The 20,725-nt window shown below is 37.5% G+C and overlaps 1 protein-coding gene across 10 annotated transcripts in view; it reads left to right on the forward strand.

The window, feature by feature from the left end:
• The window catches only part of LOC124147819, a 165,921-nt gene that overhangs the window by 21,395 nt on the left and 123,801 nt on the right, over positions 1-20,725 (forward strand). For 9 of the 10 annotated variants that reach the window (XM_046518607.2, XM_048391520.1, XM_048391522.1 and 6 more), the window contains one exon: positions 9,104-9,169. The exons of the other annotated variant lie outside the window; for it this stretch is intronic. In XM_046518607.2, coding sequence (XP_046374563.2) covers positions 9,104-9,169 — 66 coding nt within the window. The remainder of the gene's footprint in view (positions 1-9,103; positions 9,170-20,725) is intronic. 10 annotated transcript variants of the gene reach the window in all.

Raw genomic sequence — 20,725 nt, forward strand, 5'->3', positions numbered from 1 at the left:
CCATATTCTCCAACATACTACAATACCATTCCATATTCTCCAACATACTACAATACCATTCCATATTCTCCAAATTACTACAATACCATTCCATATTCTCCAACATACTACTATACCATTCCATTTTCTCAAACATACTACAATACCATTCCATATTCTCCAACATATTACAAAACCATTCCATATTCTCCAACATATTACAATACCATTCTATATTCTCCAACATACTACAATACCATTCCATATTCTCCAATATATTACAATACCATTCCATATTCTCCAACATACTACAATACCATTCCATATTCTCAAACATACTGCAATACCATTCCATATTCTCAAACATACTACAATACCATTCCTTATTCTCAAACATACTACAATACCCATTCCATATTCTCCAACATACTACAATACCATTCCATATTCTCCAACATACTACAATACCATTCTATATTCTCCAACATATTACAATACCATTCCATACACTCAAACATACTGCAATACCATTCTATATTCTCAAACATACTACAATACCATTCCTTATTCTCAAACATACTACAATACCCATTCCATATTCTCCAACATACTACAATACCATTCCATATTCTCCAACATACTACAATACCATTCCATATTCTCCAACATACTACAATACCATTCCATATTCTCCAACATACTACAATACCATTCCATATTCTCCAACATACTACTATACCATTCCATTTTCTCAAACATACTACAATACCATTCAATATTCTTAAACATACTGCAAATACCATTCTATATTCTCCAACATATTACAATACCATTCTATATTCTCCAACATATTACAATACCATTCCATACACTCAAACATACTGCAATACCATTCTATATTCTCCAACATACTACAATACCATTCCATATTCTCCAACATACTACTATACCATTCCCTGTTCCCCAACATTCTGTAATATCATTCCATAATTTCCAATACATCACAATACCATTACATATTCTCAAACATACTACAATACCATTACATATTCTCCAATATACTACAACACCATTCCATATTCTCCAACATACTACAATACCATTCCATATTCTCCAACATATTACAATACCATTCCATATTCTCCAACATACTACAATACCATTCCATATTCTCCAATTTATTACAATACCATTCTATATTCTCCAACATACTGCAATACCATTCCATCTTCTCAAACATACTGCATACCATTCCATATTCTCAAACATACTACAATACCATTCCATATTCTCCAATGCTTTCCAATACCATTCCATATTCTCCAACATACTACAATACCATTCCATATTCTCCGACATACTACAATACTATTCCATAGTCTCCAATATATTACAATACCATTCCATATTCTCTAACATACTACAATACCATTCCATATTCTCTAACATACTACAATACCATTCCATATTCTCAAGCATACTACAATACCATTCCATATTCTCCAATATATTACAATACCATTCTATATTCTCCAACATACTACAATACCATTCCATATTCTCCAATATATTACAATACCATTCCATATTCTCCAACATACTACAATACCATTCCATATTCTCAAACATACTCCAATACCATTCCATATTCTCCGACATACTACAATACTATTCCATAGTCTCCAATATATTACAATACCATTCCATATTCTCTAACATACTACAATACCATTCCATATTCTCTAACATACTACAATACCATTCCATATTCTCAAGCATACTACAATACCATTCCATATTCTCCAATATATTACAATACCATTCTATATTCTCCAACATACTACAATACCATTCCATATTCTCCAATATATTACAATACCATTCCATATTCTCCAACATACTACAATACCATTCCATATTCTCAAACATACTCCAATACCATTCCATATTCTCCAACATATTACAATACCATTCCATATTCTCCAATTTATTACAATACCATTCTATATTCTCCAACATACTGCAATACCGTTCCATATTCTCAAACATATTACAAAACCATTCCATATTCTCCAACATACTACAATACTATTCTATATTCTCCAACATACTACAATACCATTCCATATTCTCCAATATATTACAATACCATTCCATATTCTCCAAACATACTACAATACCATTCCATATTCTCAAACATACTGCAATACCATTCCATATTCTCAAACATACTACAATACCATTCCTTATTCTCAAACATACTACAATACCCATTCCATATTCTCCAACATACTACAATACCATTCCATATTCTCCAACATACTACAATACCATTCTATATTCTCCAACATATTACAATACCATTCCATACACTCAAACATACTGCAATACCATTCTATATTCTCCAACATACTACAAAACCATTCCATATTCTCCAACATACTACAATACTATTCTATATTCTCCAACATACTACAATACCATTCCATATTCTCCAATATATTACAATACCATTCCATATTCTCCAAACATACTACAATACCATTCCATATTCTCAAACATACTGCAATACCATTCCATATTCTCAAACATACTACAATACCATTCCTTATTCTCAAACATACTACAATACCCATTCCATATTCTCCAACATACTACAATACCATTCCATATTCTCCAACATACTACAATACCATTCTATATTCTCCAACATATTACAATACCATTCCATACACTCAAACATACTGCAATACCATTCTATATTCTCCAACATACTACAATACCATTCCATATTCTCCAACATACTACTATACCATTCCCTATTCCCCAACATTCTGCAATATCATTCCATAATTTCCAATACATCACAATACCATTACATATTCTCCAACATACTACAATACCATTACATATTCTCCAATATACTACAACACCATTCCATATTCTCCAACATACTACAATACCATTCCATATTCTCCAACATACTACAATACCATTCCATATTCTCCAACATACTACAATACCATTCCATATTCTCCAATTTATTACAATACCATTCTATATTCTCCAACATACTGCAATACCATTCCATCTTCTCAAACATACTGCATACCATTCCATATTCTCAAACATACTACAATACCATTCCATATTCTCCAATACTTTACAATACCATTCCATGTTCTCCAACATACTACAATACCATTCCATATTCTCAAACATACTGCAATGCCATTCCATATTCTCCAATACTTTACAATACCATACCATATTCTCAAACATACTACAATCCCATTCCATATTCTCAAACATTCTGCAATGCCATTCCATATTCTCAAACATACTACAATACCATTCCTTATTCTCAAACATACTACAATACCCATTCCATATTCTCCAACATACTACAATACCATTCCATATTCTCAAACATACTACTATACCATTGCATATTCTCAAACAAACTACAATACCATTCTATATTCTCCAACATATTACAATACCATTCCATATTCTCAAACATACTGCAATACCATTCTTTATTCTCAAACATACTACAATACCATTCCATATTCTCCAACATACTACTATACCATTCCCTATTCCCCAACATTCTGCAATATCATTCCATAATTTCCAACACCAAAAGCCATGATTTTACTACTGTCTGTTTAATACCATCTACTAACTGTCCACTTTGAAATAGGCCTCTCTGAAATATTAATATTAATTTGTAGTCCTTCAGATCCTAGATCCATACATTTTACGTTTCTGTATAATCAGTTGGATATTTATGGAAAAAATAAACGTCCTTCTTAATACTTTAGTCTTATGAGGCGTGTACCAGCTGTGCACATATAATCGAACAATCACGATTGCTACACAGTAGACCACGTTAAGTTCTCGATTTAATGTTGAGTACGTATTACCACTGTGGACAAGGTATGCGTATGCGAATGTTGCAAATTCGTTTATGAGATTGTGCTTATTGCTTAAAAGAATAGACAAAAAAGTACCCTTTGCTCTGTAGCTCACCTGAATTATGAAGTAATAATTTGATAACACTTCAATCTTATTTTAGTTCAAATGTCTTTATTATAGCTACAATGGATATAATTATCATTAAACCGCCCGCATGTTGTCAGAAATGAGCGGCCTACTGCAACTTCATAATAGTAGTTATGGTGTCTTTAGTTGCCGTTTACGGTGTCATATTAGGTTAGCTGAAAAATATTGGGCGAGGTGTATACGGCAACTAAAGACACAATAACGAATTTATTATGCCGAAAATTTACATTATTTGGTGTCTTTATCGCACATGAAAACTTGACACTTACAACTGGTATAAACGACAGGGCCAGTACATATCTTTCCGATACAACGATTTAATGTAACAACTGAATACATAATGCGCTAAATGTGAACGTTTAAACAAGTATTATAGGTAAAATGGATAGCATTTTCATAACAATGTGACGTTAATTGCATGTTAATTTCTTGTTTGTGACGTCATCCTATATTATATTCTATGACGTTGCTATTTGTAAATCAGTTACATCCGTTGTAAGTTTTTTCTCTCTATAATTATTAATAAAGTCATGAACGTGGTTTCTTTGAAAATTAATGTCTTTGCACATCGCAATTAAAGATATTAAAACACAAAACAGTGTCGAATGACGAATTTCTGTACCAGAATTGTTATGTGAAATATGTGAGGTGGGTTTTGGTCACTGACGGTACACCGATTCATATTTGGTCAGCAACAATCATCTTTGATGTATAGGGTTAGTAGTTCTACTCTCTGATTGGTCAATCTCACTTTGAGGCATAATAATGCATGATATTGCTTGACGAGAGGCCATTATCCGGCTCGTTGTTAGGTGACGTCATATTGATGTTCAATAGTGACGTCATCTGGTTTGTTCTATGACGTTTTCACATTTGTAAAAGAGGGGCAGTGATATTCGTTGTGTGTAAATGTGTACAGTAAATGTTTTAAAAGCGATATTGTTGTTTATTCCTATTTGATAACAAGTTCTACCCTTTTTAGTTATAATAACGGCAACGCTTTTTGACAGAGCATTATCATTTGCAGAAGCCCTCTGTCTTTTCCACTGCCCTCCTTTGCCGGGCAGTTGATGGAAGAACTCGGGCTTCTGCAATTGATAATGCCCTGAAAAATACAAGTGAGTTAAGGAAAAAATGGTGCAAATGATTATGTTAAAAAGAAACAAAGGTAGTTTTGCACCATCATTTTGGACAACGATGTTGAGTGCAAATAGTGATGCCACTAATTTACTGAATATTGGTATTTCCATACCCAACTCTTACGCGACTTAACAGCAACAGTCAACTGTCGTTACAATTGATATATTCAATTTACAAAGGTTTATGGGGACATTTCTTAGGGCAATGAAATCAATAATTAGTCTGAAATGATCAGTCACACAACCTTATATTGCTAATATCTTCAAATCTAAACATATTAATATATTAAATACTGAAATCTCTGAAAAGTGTTGGTTTTCATTTTGCTTTGATAAATACATCAGCGTGCAGGAGTCCTTGATTGTTGAGAGGTACGTATTTGATCTGACAAATTTTAACTTGGGAGCCCTTGGTTTTGAAGCTGTCCTATTGTCACGATCGCAAAGCAAAATATTTCAGGCAAATGTCTCAGCAAAACTGACAGAAATTAACATCATGATTATTAATATTCGTAACACAATTTGGTTGAGAACACGTTTAGATTATGAACATGTTTGGGTTTTAAACAATTCCAAACATGTTTAGGATATAGACATATGTAGTGATCACAACACGCTGTAATTATCGGATAAGGGAATAAACACGTTTTTTTACAACAGTGTGACCTATTAAACGTCTTCTGATGAAATTACATTAATTATCTTGGGGCCAAATCGGACTGAACACAGACCAAACCCATCTGATGGAGACTATGTTAAGAATGTAGAGGGGAAATGGCTCCACTTTGAGCAACGTGCTTGCTTTAAATAGCAAGATCTGTGACACTATGAAGTGGTATTTAGGTAGATATGATACAAGTCTATATATGTAAACACATTTCATGATACATCCGTGAGGTTTTAGAGGTTTTTGACGGCAAGTCGGACCGAACACTTGTGATGTGACTATGTTGAGGGTAGGTATGGGGAAATGAGATTCACTTTAACCACCGTGTCTGCTTTAAATACGATGAACAGTGACATTTTAAAGTGGTATTTACTTAGCTATAGTACTATGCTATAGATGTAAGTGCTATGCCGGACAGATTGAAACTTGTATCCTGATAGTTGGAAGTATTGGATACATTTCAAATCCTATTTCGTTTAACGATTCCTATTTTACATGTAACCTAACTCAGCCACGCTCACAGACAGCTAGACTTCCTGATTATCAAGCGATTAACTTGTAAATGCGTTGAGATGATGTGTCATTCCGTAATTAGTACGATGTTCTAGTATAAGCATATCCACTTAGACAGTTGTTAATAATGATAACGCTCGAGAGATAAATAAACGCAGGTCGGGTTGGTATTTGTTACTTGGTTATAGATAATAGTTAATTATAAGTTGACATTTTTAAACAGTTTTTAACAAGATGAAAGAAATATTGGTGAAGGAACAGACTAGCAATTAACACTATAACCGTGATGCAATCGCGTTACTCAATAAAACCAAAAGTAACACTATATCAGACGCCGTTTGTAACTATTTATTTCTTATCTTATGATATCGGTAAATCATTTATTGATTCCAAAGAATGAATTTATATCTCAAATTTGATTTATGACATCATGTTATATTTATTGATATTTATATAGCATTTGTAATATTTTAAAAATCAAATGTAGTTATTGATATCACAAATTGTGAGAATTACATTCCCTAGAGTCTCAATTTACACAAACTTGACGATGACATTAAAATTTTCCAGGATCATGTATTATCTTAACACCATCGCAAAAGATCACGTAGAAGCCAATGGTCGTATAAATAAGCTGGAAGAAAGTGATCACAACGGTACTCATATTTTCCAACAAAATCACATCTGAAAATGAGACATCATCAAATACATATCATAAATCGTCAGGAAATTAACAACGCGCTGGTGCACGTGCGTTGCAGACACACGTGACGTTGCTAATGAAAAAATTGCATACTCGTATATGCAAGGGGCTGACGTATGGTTCTCAGTAGGAAGTGACAACTTGGAGACGATGGCTTGCAGTATATACAATTTTACTTTATACAGCTAGATATATACATACAAAAGACACTATGTGCCAGGTCAGCACATGGTAGTAGTGGTTGTTTTCTTGGTGCCCCGGAGCACCCAGCCTAATCCTAGCTAGGCTAGCTAAGGGTAAGACCTTTCTCTCTCTCTCTCCCTCTCCTTTTCTGTATTTTCATCCATGGTGCTGGATCAAGGCTTATATAGCAAAGGTCAATTGACATTTAGTAAGTAAATGTAAACAATAATTCATCAGTGACATAATTGAACAACTCGTTCTGGGTGGCAGACAGTCGATGTACAATAAAATAGGGATTAACAATAAGGATTAGCATCTTATAAATAAGGCCAATTAAATGTTTCAAGACATATAGATGACATGGCTCCAGAGTAATACGCCTTTAAATGTTCTTTCAGACAATGGTTGCCGTAAATCATATAAAAAAAAAAAAAAAATGACAATATAAAAAAATGCTCTCCTTGTTACTACTTCCAATCTCAGCTAAATGTGGGTCCTCCTTTGGTCAAATGTTTGTTCTCTCTCTAATGAGTGTGTTGCGCGTTGCACACGAGTGGCGAACGGGGTGCACACCCGTGTTCAACGGGTTGCCCACGGCTGGCGTCACGCGTTGCCCATGCCGTTAAAGGGAATGAACTTCTAGGCAATAGTGTATACATCACTATTCACAAATATACTATATATATCTGTGGCTTCAGTAAATAGTGATACAGGACTGAGTTCAGTTACGAGACATATTGAAAGGGTTAAATAGCAGCATTATAATTTTACAAAATGTGGATAATACAGATGCAGTTAAGGCAATTGTTAGCCGATAGGAATTATATCATGGCGGGGTACTTTCCAGTTTTTCGGTGCACATTGCCATATTAAATCACACGAAGACACATTCTCCCTTCCTTACACTATTTTGAAATAGGAAATTTGGACAGGACACATTATGAAAATGACAAAGGCTTATTCAATTCAGGAAATTATTCTTTATTAGTGGAAATGCCTCAAAGACAATATCAGGATGTATATATCTTCATGTTGTTCCACCTAAATTCTAAAAAGTAAATGTTTTTAATTCTTAGACTAGATATGAACAAGAACGTTTATGGAAAAATAGAGACTGTCCCTGGTAATAGTATGCAAATTAACGTCAAACATGAGTAGCCTTTCAAGATGGAGGGTTGGTGCACACAATGTATTCATTCCTTTTCTGTCCATCCTGCGCTCACGTACCCCGTACTCTGTGGTACATTTCGATTCAGAAAGATGTTCAGGGAGTCCTGTGTGATAAATAGAGGCACACCCCATGTACGCCGAGGGCGATGGGATAGCCTAGTGATTAAAGTGTTTGCTTGTCACTTCCCACGTGGGTACAATGTGTGAAGCCTATATCTGGTGTCCCCTGGCGTGATATAACTGAAATATAGCTACAGCGGCGTAAAAACAACATGCTCACTCACTTGTGTACCCATTAGAAACAAGGAGCACATATATGACAACTGTGACTGTAAGGACGTATGTTTAAAGTTAATATTAAAATCATTCTTCTTTTGACCTTGGTTTCCATATTTAGAAAATCAATAGTAAAGTTCTTCAGAATACAACCATCCTAGAATCATACTTATTAAATTCCTCTGGGGACCAGGGTAACTATTTGTAACCAGGGTTTTGTTGTCTTAAGAAGCATGACATTGCATTGGGTGGTCAGTCTCTCTGTCATTGTACCCCTTAGCGTTGGACCTTACTGGTTTGAGTGGCCCTATATTATGCCGTTAAATGCGGCCTAAAAGAACAATCACCGACTCACTTCAGCAAATATCAATATATTACTGAAAATAATTCACATTATTCTTACAGCAATGGCTTCGCTGAGGTTTGGTCTGATGCTGGCACTGGTGTTTATCATTGGATATTACGCTTACTGTAAGTATTTATGGATGCTAGTGTTAATCACTGGATGTTACTCCCACTGTAAATATAAGTTGGTGCTGGCGTTAATCACGGATTTTAACCTATTGTATTTGTTGTTGTTACTGTCAATCATTGGATTTAACACCTACTGGAAGTATTTGTTGGTAGTGGCGTCTATCATTGGTAGGTGTACTACTTGCTGCAAGTATGTACTGACGCTGGTGTTTATCACAGAATATTACACTTATTTGCAAACGCAGGAAATGTATTATTCATTACTCAGTCATGTACGTGCTCTTAAATGAAAAGGGGCGGTGTGGTTTTCTGATGGTTATAAGCGTTCGCTCGTCACGCCGAAGGCCCGGGTTTGATTCCCAACATGGGTACAATGTTTGACAATGTGTGAAGCCCATTTCTGGTGTCCCCCGCCGTGATATTGCTGGAATATTGTTAAAAGCGGCGTAAAACCATACTCACTCACTCACCTAAATAGATGCTTTTCCTCACTCGGAATGAGAATTGTGCGGAGCTGGTTGCTGGCCGCTATCGGTACGTTTGCTTATTAAAGTTAGAAATAATAAAATATACATTGTCTGCCACCGGGAAGATTTGTGTTTAAGCAGAATAATAATTAAAATTATGAGATATATAATAGAATTACAACAATGTGTACATGCGCGTGGAAAAATTTGTGAAATTCAGTGTCATACTTCATAAAAAACCGGATTTCGTAGACTGTATTATGCACGAATGACACTTTATTTAGATAATTGATATTATATGTTACAAATAATGCACAAATTATCCTTAGTTAAGCCTTTGAGTATGTGGATGAGTATTCCAGGTCGAGTCGGTGGTAATATTAGGACAACTTTTTTCTATTGACAGACGCCAGTAATCGTATCCGTAATACCTCACTATCATAAGACACTTTGGTTGTTGTAGTTTATCCTACACCATTTGGTTAATCTGCAGAAATGAGATTGTTTTTGTAAGCAATAAAAAGTGAAAGAAATTATCAACAGTTCTAATATTCACTTTCTTGAAATCAATATATACTTTCAGAAAATTAAAACAAAACTGCATTGTTGTGAACGTGTGGGAAAGTAGCCCCTGATGACTTGCGTGAGTGTGTACAGTCAAAGGGTGATACTGTGTGAAGTCGCTTACTAACCATCGGAAAATGGAACTGTTAAAATGGACTTATTACATACTCTGTTCTCTGTTAGTTATTTTCAAATATTATAGTTATTTCGAATACTACACAGAATGATTGGCCAACTGTATTCTTTTTCTGGAATAATTACATTCGCAAGTCATGTATCACAAAAAGTGCATGTTTTGTAACATTAATGTGCAGGTGTAACGATCGTAACAATGTTCAGTTAATTATTTTGTCCAAAATACATACATTAAGATGTACACACAAAAGAATATTTTTTGCTCATGAGATTAAATTTACAATACAAAATATTACGCAAATATTTCAACAACAATGGCATGTTTAAAACAAAATGAACAGTTTACTTTCGCGTTTTATATCTAAAATAACGTTTTTGACTACTATGCGACTACTGGATTTAATAAAAAATGTCTTTCCACTGTAAATGAGCGTAGAAGCCTATTCAGGCAGAAACTAGATGAAGCCGCTTGTTATGAACCGTCACGAAGCCACTGTCTCCATCTCATTATTTCGGTAAATGTTCAAAAATAATGTTATGCATTTCAGGATTTAAATACAAATATAACTGAACAAATAACATATCGAGACATTTAACTAGTAGATCAAAGATGACACGTTACAAACTATTGTTTAAAAAGATACAAATGATGTAATTTATATTCAATTATCCGTAAGTCCCATAACCGTCTCAGAAATAGATGTGTCCCTCTCATTATATATACATTTTAACAAATGTGATGGAATCCAGCCTTTATATCAAACTAAAACTGAAAAACAAACAATACATCAATATGTCCATACACCAATACATCCATAACTCAATATGTCCATACACCAGTACATCCATACATCAATATGTCCATACACCAGTACGTCCATACATCAATATGTCCATACACCAGTACGTCCATACATCAATATGTCCATACACCAGTACGTCCATACATCAATATCTCCATACACCAATACATCCATATATCAACATGTCCATACACCAATACATCCATACATGAATATGTCCATACACCAGTACGTCAATACATCAATATGTCCATACACCAGTACTGCAGCCAAGCCTCAGGCGACTGTAAATGATTTGGCATAATCTGCTTCCATAATTTAAATCCCAGTGTATAGCATTATCTCCCTTTACGTGAAGCAAATTCTTAAATTGTGTACCGGTCTCTGACCCCGTTAGGTTTTCTGGTAACATTTTCCAAAGTTGTGTGGTGGCTGGTATAAATGAATCTGCATAAGCTTTTGTTTTACACTTCACTGTTTGAAGATTAGTTTTATCCCTTAAGTCATAATTTGTGTTTTCCTGAAACTGTATTAGGAATAAGCCTACAAAGATATTCCGGGGATAAATGGTTATTCATTTTGTAAAACATTACCAGTTTTAAGTTGTATCTTCTGTCTTTTAATGACCTACAATTTGTTTCATTGTAAATCTTCAGATGACTCGTACCCCGGATAGCGCCACATACGGTTCTAAGAGCATCTAAGTGTATTTTTTCCAATGAGTTAGCTTGTTCATTAGTACAGTTGTCCCAAATATGACAACAATAATCAAAAATGGTAAAATAAATGATTTGTACATAGTTTCTAAGGTAGTTCGGGATAGACGATATTTATAACTCCTTAAACAGTTAACCAGAGGACAACATCTCCTTACAATATCATCAATGTGCATTTTCCATGTACAATTACTTTGTAAAGTCATACCAAGGTGCTTATGACTTTGTACATCTTTGATTTCTGTACCATTCATATATAAGTTAGGTTTGCGACTAGGGTTTACTTTACGGGTAAATTGAATAGATTCAGTTTTTTCGGGACTAAATTTAACTTGCCATCTGGCAGTCCATTCTGAAATCCTGTCCTAGTCATTATTGAGATCACGAGCCGCTATATCAGGATCTTCTATGATCACATACAAAGATGTGTCATCAGCAAGAAGTCTTATATTACTATTTATTCCTTCAACAATGTCTTGATATAGATAATAAACAATAATGGTCCTAGGACCGAGCCCCGTGGCACACCTGCCAAGACAGCTTTTGGATATCGATTTTCTAAGTAACTATCAAACCATCTCAATTCATTTCCACAAATACCATAATGGTGTGGCTTATAAATTATTCCTTTGAGCCAAACTTTATCAAAAGCTTTACTTACGTCCCAAAATACAGCTCTAACTTCCTTACCTTCATCTAATACGCCAATATGTCCATACATCAATAAGTTAATACAAGGACCTGTCCAGGCATGAATATGTCCTTCCGTCAATATGTCCGTAGACGAATATGTTTGCACAGTAACATGTACACACGCAGAGGTTATCATTGAGTTGTGTTTTGCGTTGGTACATATCCTGTTAGAAATACACACCATGAGGCTGAGGCTGAGGGGATTGCCGAAAAGTCGGGCCAAGAAAAGTCGGGCCGGGCCGGGCAAGCGGGTAATACTAAAAATGGATTGCAGAATAATAAAACGAAACTTGCATATCTAGGCAGATCTCAATTGTCCAGAAACGTATAGTTTTGCTCATATATTGAGTTTGAATCAAAATGCATCTTCAGCATTGTAATAAACTGATAATTATAGCTATATACCGAAAAGTCAGTGTCTTGACTGTGTCTTTTCTTTGATGAGAAGGTTTCTCACCGACCTTAGCGTGTAGGGTTGTGATGTCCTGGGCAGGAAATGACAGTGTTTTGACTTCTCTTCTTTCATTAATTAACGTGTTTGGCATCCCTTTAACCTTTACTAATTCATGTTTAACCAACACAGGATGTTTTCTGCAAGTGGATATTCGCGAATGTCATAGGGCTGACACGACACGTGTTAATAACTGTCAAAGCGCTTCTGAAATTACAACACATTTTTACATCTATAGACTAGTATTATATCTACCTATATACTTACTGACTTATATTGGAGATTTTACGTGCGCTTTCCGACTGCAGCGTATTTCGCACACGTGCCCGGCCAGGCCATTTAATGTTTTTACCGAAAAGAGGAAAAAGTTGTTTGGAAATCCAATAGGGGTGTTTAAGTGGTTGCTTATATAGAATTTTGGAAATTTTGAGATTTGGAAAAAAATGCCATGAGGGTTTGGGGGGCGAACTAAGGGAGCTGAGTATGGAAGTTTGTTAGTTTGATTAGGTTTGGTTTTGGTAGTTTATTGGGGTTTTAAATGCGATTTATAAGTCCTGTTTTGATTAAGTATACGCCTAAGGCTTTGAATTTTTCTATTTTATTGCTTCTAGGATTGCTTCTAGAGTAAGAGCCTTATTTAGATTTAGGGTGGTTTGTAGTGTAGTTCGGTGTGTTAGGTAGTGGGTGCAGTGTATGAGTGCGTGTTCTGAGGTTTCTTGTTGTTTGCAATGTGGGCAGGTTCCTGTTGCCCTTTTTTTTATTTTTATTTTGAGGTGGTTATTTAGGTTGGTATGTCCTGTTTGGAGTTTAGTGATTACTCTGTCGATTATTTTGGACGGATGTAGAATTTTTGGTTTGGTTAGTGTTTTTTTCAGAACCTTTTTGATTTGGCTATTTGAGTTTAGATATAAGTTATTTTTTGGTGATTTTTTGTTTGTTGATACTTTTAAGTTCTGATTGGGAGATGGGTAGGTTTAAGCTTATTTCTGGGATTTTAAGGGATAGTTTAGCTGCTTTATCGGCGTTTTCATTGCCGTATATTCCTACGTGGGCGGGGATCCATATGAAAACTATTTGTTTGCCTGCCTTAGTTAAATCGTTTGAGCTTTTTAGTATTTGATTTATAAGTTCAGGGCGGTTTTTGGTGTTTTTCTTTTGGAGGGCTTGTAGTCCACTGAGCGAGTCGGTAAGTATTAGGATTTTTAGTTGTTTTTTAGATTGTTGGTTATGAAGGGCTGAGGCCATGCCCATTAGTTCGGCCGTGAATATTGATTGATTGTTTGGGAGTCGGTAGGATTGTGTGGCTTTAGTTGGTTGTGTGATGTGGACTCCGAAACCTGTGTGTTTGGAGTTCGGATCTGAGGATCCGTCTGTGTAAATGTGACACCAATTTGGCCAATTTTCGTGTATGTATGCTAGTGTGGTGGTTTTTGCTATGTTTGGGTCGGTTTGTTTATTTATTGTGATAGCTAGTGTTATGTCTATTTTGGGTGTTTTAAGTTTTGAGGTGAGGATATATGACTTTTTACAGTTTTGTTTAAGATTGTTTATTTGGTGTTCATTTTTAGTAATTGGTTATTCTTTGGGATATTGGAGTAAGTAGAGGGTGTTTTCGAGCTAGGGCTGGGTTTTTGCTCTGATATTTTTGTTTATTAAGTTTTGGATTAGGGGGTTGGATTGAGACGCGGCCCAGAAATTTAGGGTTAATTGTTCACTACGTAGATTTAGTGGCATTTCTCCTGTTAAGGCCTGGAGTGAAGTGTAGGAGGTGCCATGTTGAGTGCGTGTTATTATTTTTAGAGCCTGATATTGGATTGAGTCTAGTTTTTTGCTTAGGGATTGGTTTAGGGTGTCGTATATGGCACATCCGTAGTCTATTTTGTTGTTGTTGCATTAAGTGTTTAAGAGGTCGCCTTCTGCCTAGGCAATTTCGGCTGACCTGTCCCTCTTTGGGACTCCTGTGTGTGAGTAGGGTACACATATCTATTGTGAGTTTGGTGTTCACATAATTTCTGTTTTTGTATTGATATGATTTCTATTTTCTTACATTGATATGATTTCAATTCTATCGTTGTTGTTGTTGTTGTTGTTGCATTAAGTGTTTAAGAGGCCGCCTTCTGCCTAGGCAATTTCGGCTGACCTGTCCCTCTTTGGGACTCCTGTGTGTGAGAGATGTACACATATCTATTGTGAGTTTGGTGTTCACATAATTTCTGTTTTTGTATTGATATGATTTCTATTTTCTTATATTGATATGATTTCATTTTTTTCCTTGGCTGCTCTGTTTATATACATTCGAGTAGCTGTCCATCTCTCAGAAATAGAGTTAGTTTGGCCTTCGCTATTGCATCTCTTGGCTTTAGGAGATCTATGACAGATAGCGGATCTAACTGCAATTCTTGTTTTAACCTAGCCCGGGCTGGGGCATGGTCTTGACATTCTAGTAACACGTGATCAATGGTTTCAGCCTGATTGCAAGATGAACAAACCTTGTCATAGTGCTTTTTGTGACCGAGTCTGAGGCGTGAGATAGCAATTTCAATTTTCCTTTCATTTGAGTATGAGTTTTGCTTTTGTTGGACCTACGGTTGAATTTTGTATAGCCATCTGCCGATCTTACTTGCGTCCCATTGGGCTTGCCATCTTTCTGCTAAGGAGGCCTTGATTTTGCTTTTTATCTCTAGTTTACTAAAGGGAATAGGCTGTATATCCGCTTTGTCTAGAGCTAGCTTCGCCAGTGAGTCTGCTTTTTCATTTCCATGAATATCTATGTGAGAGGGGATCCAACACAGCTCCACCTGTTGCCCTTGGTCCGATAGTTTTGTATATTCGTATAGAATATTGTTGACTGTATTTAGCCTGGAGTTTGAGTTTCTGCTACTGATGGCCTGAAGTGCACTTAGCGAGTCTGATAGGACGACTGTCTTTGCTTCCGGAAGTTCCGGTATGAGTTTGAGTGCATGATGAATTGCCTCCAATTCAGCCGTGAATACTGACTGACCATCAGGCAAGCGAACTGAATGTGCTTGGGGTTTGGAGCTGTGGATATGGATCCCGTAACCAGCACTGTTGTTGATAGGATTCTTGGATCCATCAGTGTGTATATGGGCCCAGCTGTCCCAGGTAGTTTGAATTTTAGTGATAGCTACTGATCGTAGTAGGGTTGGGTTTTCTTTTTTAGTGACTTCTGATGTTAAAGCAGTGTCAACTTTGGGAGTTTTTAAAGTCCAGGGAGGGTGTAACCCTTTGTAGTGACTTTCTGGAGGCTGAATGTCATCACAATTGTGACTTCGAATGAGTTCACGTACTAATATCCCAGATGGCTTTAGTGAGGGATTTTTTCGAGCTAGGGCTTCATCTCGAGTGTTTTTGTCTTGCCATATCTTTTTAACCAAAGGGTTTGATGTTCGTCCCCAGAACGATAATATTGCCTGCTCTCTTCTTAGTTTCAATGGGAGTTCTCCCGTTTCTACTTGTAGTGCTTCTAGTGAGGTGCCTGTTGCTGCGCCTGTGGCCAGCATTAGGGCTTTGTATTCAATTTTGTATTCTGTCTAGGCGCCTCAAGACAGTATTTGATGCTGAATGAAAACCCCCACAACCATAGTCAATTTTTGATCTGATAAGAGATTTGTAGAGGTCCAGCTGAGTGGCTGGCGAGCGTGTGGCTAGAAGTCTAGCGGCGGTGTCCTTGGAGGAGTCTCTTGGTCAGCTTCTCTTCCTTGGGGTCGGGATTCTGGTAGAGACTCTTGGCAAGGAGGGCGGCGGTGTTGGCTATGAAATGTTCGGAGGATGGAGCGCAGTTACTTTGGAAGAAGTGGAACAAGTCTGTGAAGCTTGTTATGTCGTACTCTAACTCCCGTCCTCCGTTCTTGTGCACCATGGCGAACGGAACTCCTTTCTTGGCGTAGAGATGATCCATTTGGGTGGAGACGAGCTCCGCACGGAGTTCCGGGTGAGTCTTGTAGTGGTTGATCAGGATATCTGATTTTGACCTTAGGAGGGGGGGGGGGGGGGGGGAGGCTCGACCGGGGTGGTCTGGGTCTGTGCTTCGCTGAGGGATGTGGGCTGTGGCGCTGTGGGCTGTGGCGCTGTGGTCTGGACGCTGGAGTCGTTTAGGGTTGGCTCCGTGGTCTGGGACTCTGTTGCCGTGGTGGTGGTGGTTGGTCGGGGGGGAAGGTTGAGGTGAGGGGATGTCTCTCCTCTTCCTCTTTTATCTACCGTGGCCGGTGCCCTCGGGCGAGCGGAAGGGTTCCTCCCCTCTGGATTCGAGGGGAGCGAGTTCCAACGCAGCTGCCGGGGAAGGCGGGGTGGTAGGGAGGGAAGCCTCTTTCTCCATGTTGAGGACTGGAGGAGGGGTCTTCTTTTCCCGTGGGGGCCTGTTCTTCTGCGCCGGGCGGGGTGCAGGATGAGCTGGGGCCGGGGTGAGTACCACCTGAGGCTTGGTCTTGGCCAGAGCCTTGACCAGAGGCCTCTTCCTTTGACCTAGGTCAAGAGCGTGGAGGAGTTAGACTTGTAAGAAGTCTTGAGGGAGTAGTCCCCAACCCGAAAGGCCAGCAAGGGCTCTAGGATGGAGACAAGTTCCCTCGGGAGTGACAAGGCGATGTCTCTCATTATGGCTAATGGGCCGGTGAGTGTGGCAGTGAGAGTGATGTCCTTGATATTGGGCGGGTGGCTGGTTAAACGACTATATTATTAGTGAGTATTGATATGGCAGAGTTTGGGGCGCGCGGACGTCGTAGGGGACAATCCGCGCTGGGAATTTGGAGCGCGGGCGTCATAGTAGACAATCCGCACTGAGATTTTGGAGCGCGGACGTCGTAGAAGACAGTCCGCGCTGAGAATTTGGATCCCGATCCGAATCTGAAGTATTGCTGAGTAGAGGGAGATTTATTTACATAGAGAATTTGATTGGGATGGACTAAATTTTTGCTGATAAAATTGTTTCTTTAAGGAAAGTGGCTATTTGCAGGTAGGTGGCTGGGGGGTTGTTTGGTTTGAATAACATGGTGACGTTGTTTTTGTAGTTGGGCGGAAGAGAGTTGTATAGTGCTTGTTGTTGTTGTTTATATTTTCTACATGTGTTGAATATGTGGTTTATGTCTTCAGTGGTGTTACAGTGGATGCAGTTAGGGTTTGGATGTCTGTTTTGTTTATGGACTGTTTCGTTTAAATTTGTTTGATTACTTTGTATTCTGTTTATAATTTTATCTGCTAATATGGAGTTTGTGTAGTTCTTGCACTTAGTAATTAGGGTGGTAAACAGTGTTTTAATCCATTGTGATTTGCATTTTTGTATGTTGTTATGGAAGCTTTGTTGTCTTATAGTGTGTTTTATTAATGTTTTTGTTTCGGCTTTGCTTGTATGGAATTGTATTGTGGGTGATTGGTCGATTGTTGTTGTTTTTGCTGTTTGGTCTGCGATTTCATTGCCTGGTATGCCTGTTTGGCTGGGTATCCATACTAGTGCTATTGTTTTGTTTGCCATATTAAGTTTTGAGTGAATATTTACTATTTGTTTGATAAGGTCGGGTCTGGTTTTTGAGTGTTTGTCTGCAATTTGTTTTATTGAATTTAGTGAGTCAGAGATAATGATGATTTTGTTGTGGTTTGTTGTTTCGGCTTGATGGTATGCTTGGAGTATGGCTAGTAATTCTGCTGTATTTGTAAGGGAATAGTTTGAGTAGTGGTATTTTTTGGTGACTGGTGTAGGCTGTGTTGTATGGATCCCCAGCCCTGTTTTGTTGTTGTTTGTATTATATGATGCATCTGTATAGATGTGTGTGTGTTCCGGCCAGTTATCTTGGATGTAGTTTAGTGATATTGTGCCTTTTACTATATTTGTGAGTTTGTTATGTTTTCTGAATGTTATGGTTAAGGATGTGTCTGTTTCGGGGGGGATCAAGGATGTATGAATTGTTTGGGGGTGTGCGAGTTATATGTTCTAGATTGTAGGTTTTGATGAGGTTGTGAAGGTGGGTAATGAAGGGGGCTTTGTTTTTGTTGTTTTTGAATTTTTTGATGGTGGCTGGTCTAGAGTTTTGGTATTTCAGTGTTATTTCTTTGTATATGGGGTTTTGTTGGGCCCCAGCCCAGTAGTTAAGTATTGATTGGTGACGTTTAAGTTGTATTGATGTGATGCCTGTGAGGATTTGTAGTGTGTTAAGGGAGGTGCCATTTCTGGTCCCCAGGGCTATCTTGAGGGCTTTATATTGGATTGAGTTAAGCTTTTTTTCCAGGTTTTCTGTTAAGGAATGGAAGACCGGAGCGGCATAGTCTATTTTGGCTTGAATAAGTGTTTTGTATATATTTATGAGTGTTTGTTTGTCAGCTCCCCAGTGAGAGCCGCTGATGGCTCTCATTAGGTTGATGTGTTTTTGACAGGAATTGACCACGTTATTAATGTGGGGAGCCCATGTCAGGTGTTGGTCAAATGTGACTCCTAGAAATTTTGTATCTTCTGAAATTTGATAGCTTCTTTATTAAGTGTGAGTTTGGGTGATAAATTTGGCATGAAGGGTTTTGTGAATACTATGCTGATGGTTTTTTTGGTATTAATTTTGAACCCCCATTGGGAAGCCCAGTGCTCTAGGTCCGAAAGGGTTGGTTTAATTCTTTTTTCGATTTTTTTTATTGATGTTGATGACGTCCACAATGAGATATCGTCGGCGAATTTTGCTGTAGTTATGTTTTTAGGTAGATTTGGGAAAATGGGGGGGGGGGGGCATTTTCTAGTTGGTTGGGTTCTGATAGTGTGTTGTTTGATTTTACTGTTATGTTTCTGTTAGTTAAGAAAGAGTGAATGAAATTTAAAATTCTTCCATCAATGGCTTTGTCTAGTATTTTTGAATTAGGCCTTGTTGCCAAACCATGTCAAATGCTTTAGAAAAATCAATAAAAATGGCCACAGTGTATTGTTTTTGTATTTGGGCTGTCTTAACATCATGTTCTAGATTTAAAATATGGTCTAAAGTCTGTCTATTGGCTGTGAAGCCGCTCTGGTCCTCTTTAATAAGGCCATTGTTTTGGATTTTATGCTTTAGTCTGTTATTAATTATTGATTCCATGATTTTAGATAAATGTAATGTGAGTGAGATGGGGCGATAAGAGTCTGGGTCATTTGGGGGTTTCCCTGGTTTCAGAACTGGCACCACCAGTGCATTTTTCCAGGTTTTCGGGAGGTAGCCAGAGGTCCAAATTTGGTTGTAAAGTTGCAGTAATAATTTTTGAATTTTGATGGGGATATGATTGAGAATTTTGTAACTGATGTTGTCTAATCCAGTGGCTGGGGCTGTGTTTTTGTTTTTTATTGCAGTTTGCTGTGTGTATGTATTCCATTATATCTTCCTGTGTGTCCATGTGATCTATGTATATAACCCCTTGTATTGATGTAAGCCATTTTGGAGTTTGCCATGTGATGTTTAGACCGTCTATGTGTGGGCGTAAGTCCTGGGAAATGGGTATCTGAATGTATGGGTGTTGTGAAAATGGAGTCTGTATGAATGAATAACTTGTGAACTGAACCAACGAACGAACTTATACCTATATACTTACTTACTTACTTACTTTGGAGATTTAACGTGCGCTTTCCGACTGATGCGTATTTCGCACACGGGCCCGGCCAGGCCATTTAATGTGTTTCCGAAAGGGGCGAAAGTGGTCTGTGCAACCCAAGAGGGGGGTTTAGGGGTTGCTTATATAGAATTTGGGAATTTTGAGATTTGGAA

This window comes from Haliotis rufescens, unplaced genomic scaffold (assembly GCF_023055435.1).
Source record: "Haliotis rufescens isolate VD_foot unplaced genomic scaffold, xgHalRufe1.0.p SCAF_9, whole genome shotgun sequence".
Classification (NCBI taxonomy): Eukaryota; Metazoa; Mollusca; class Gastropoda; order Lepetellida; family Haliotidae; genus Haliotis; species Haliotis rufescens.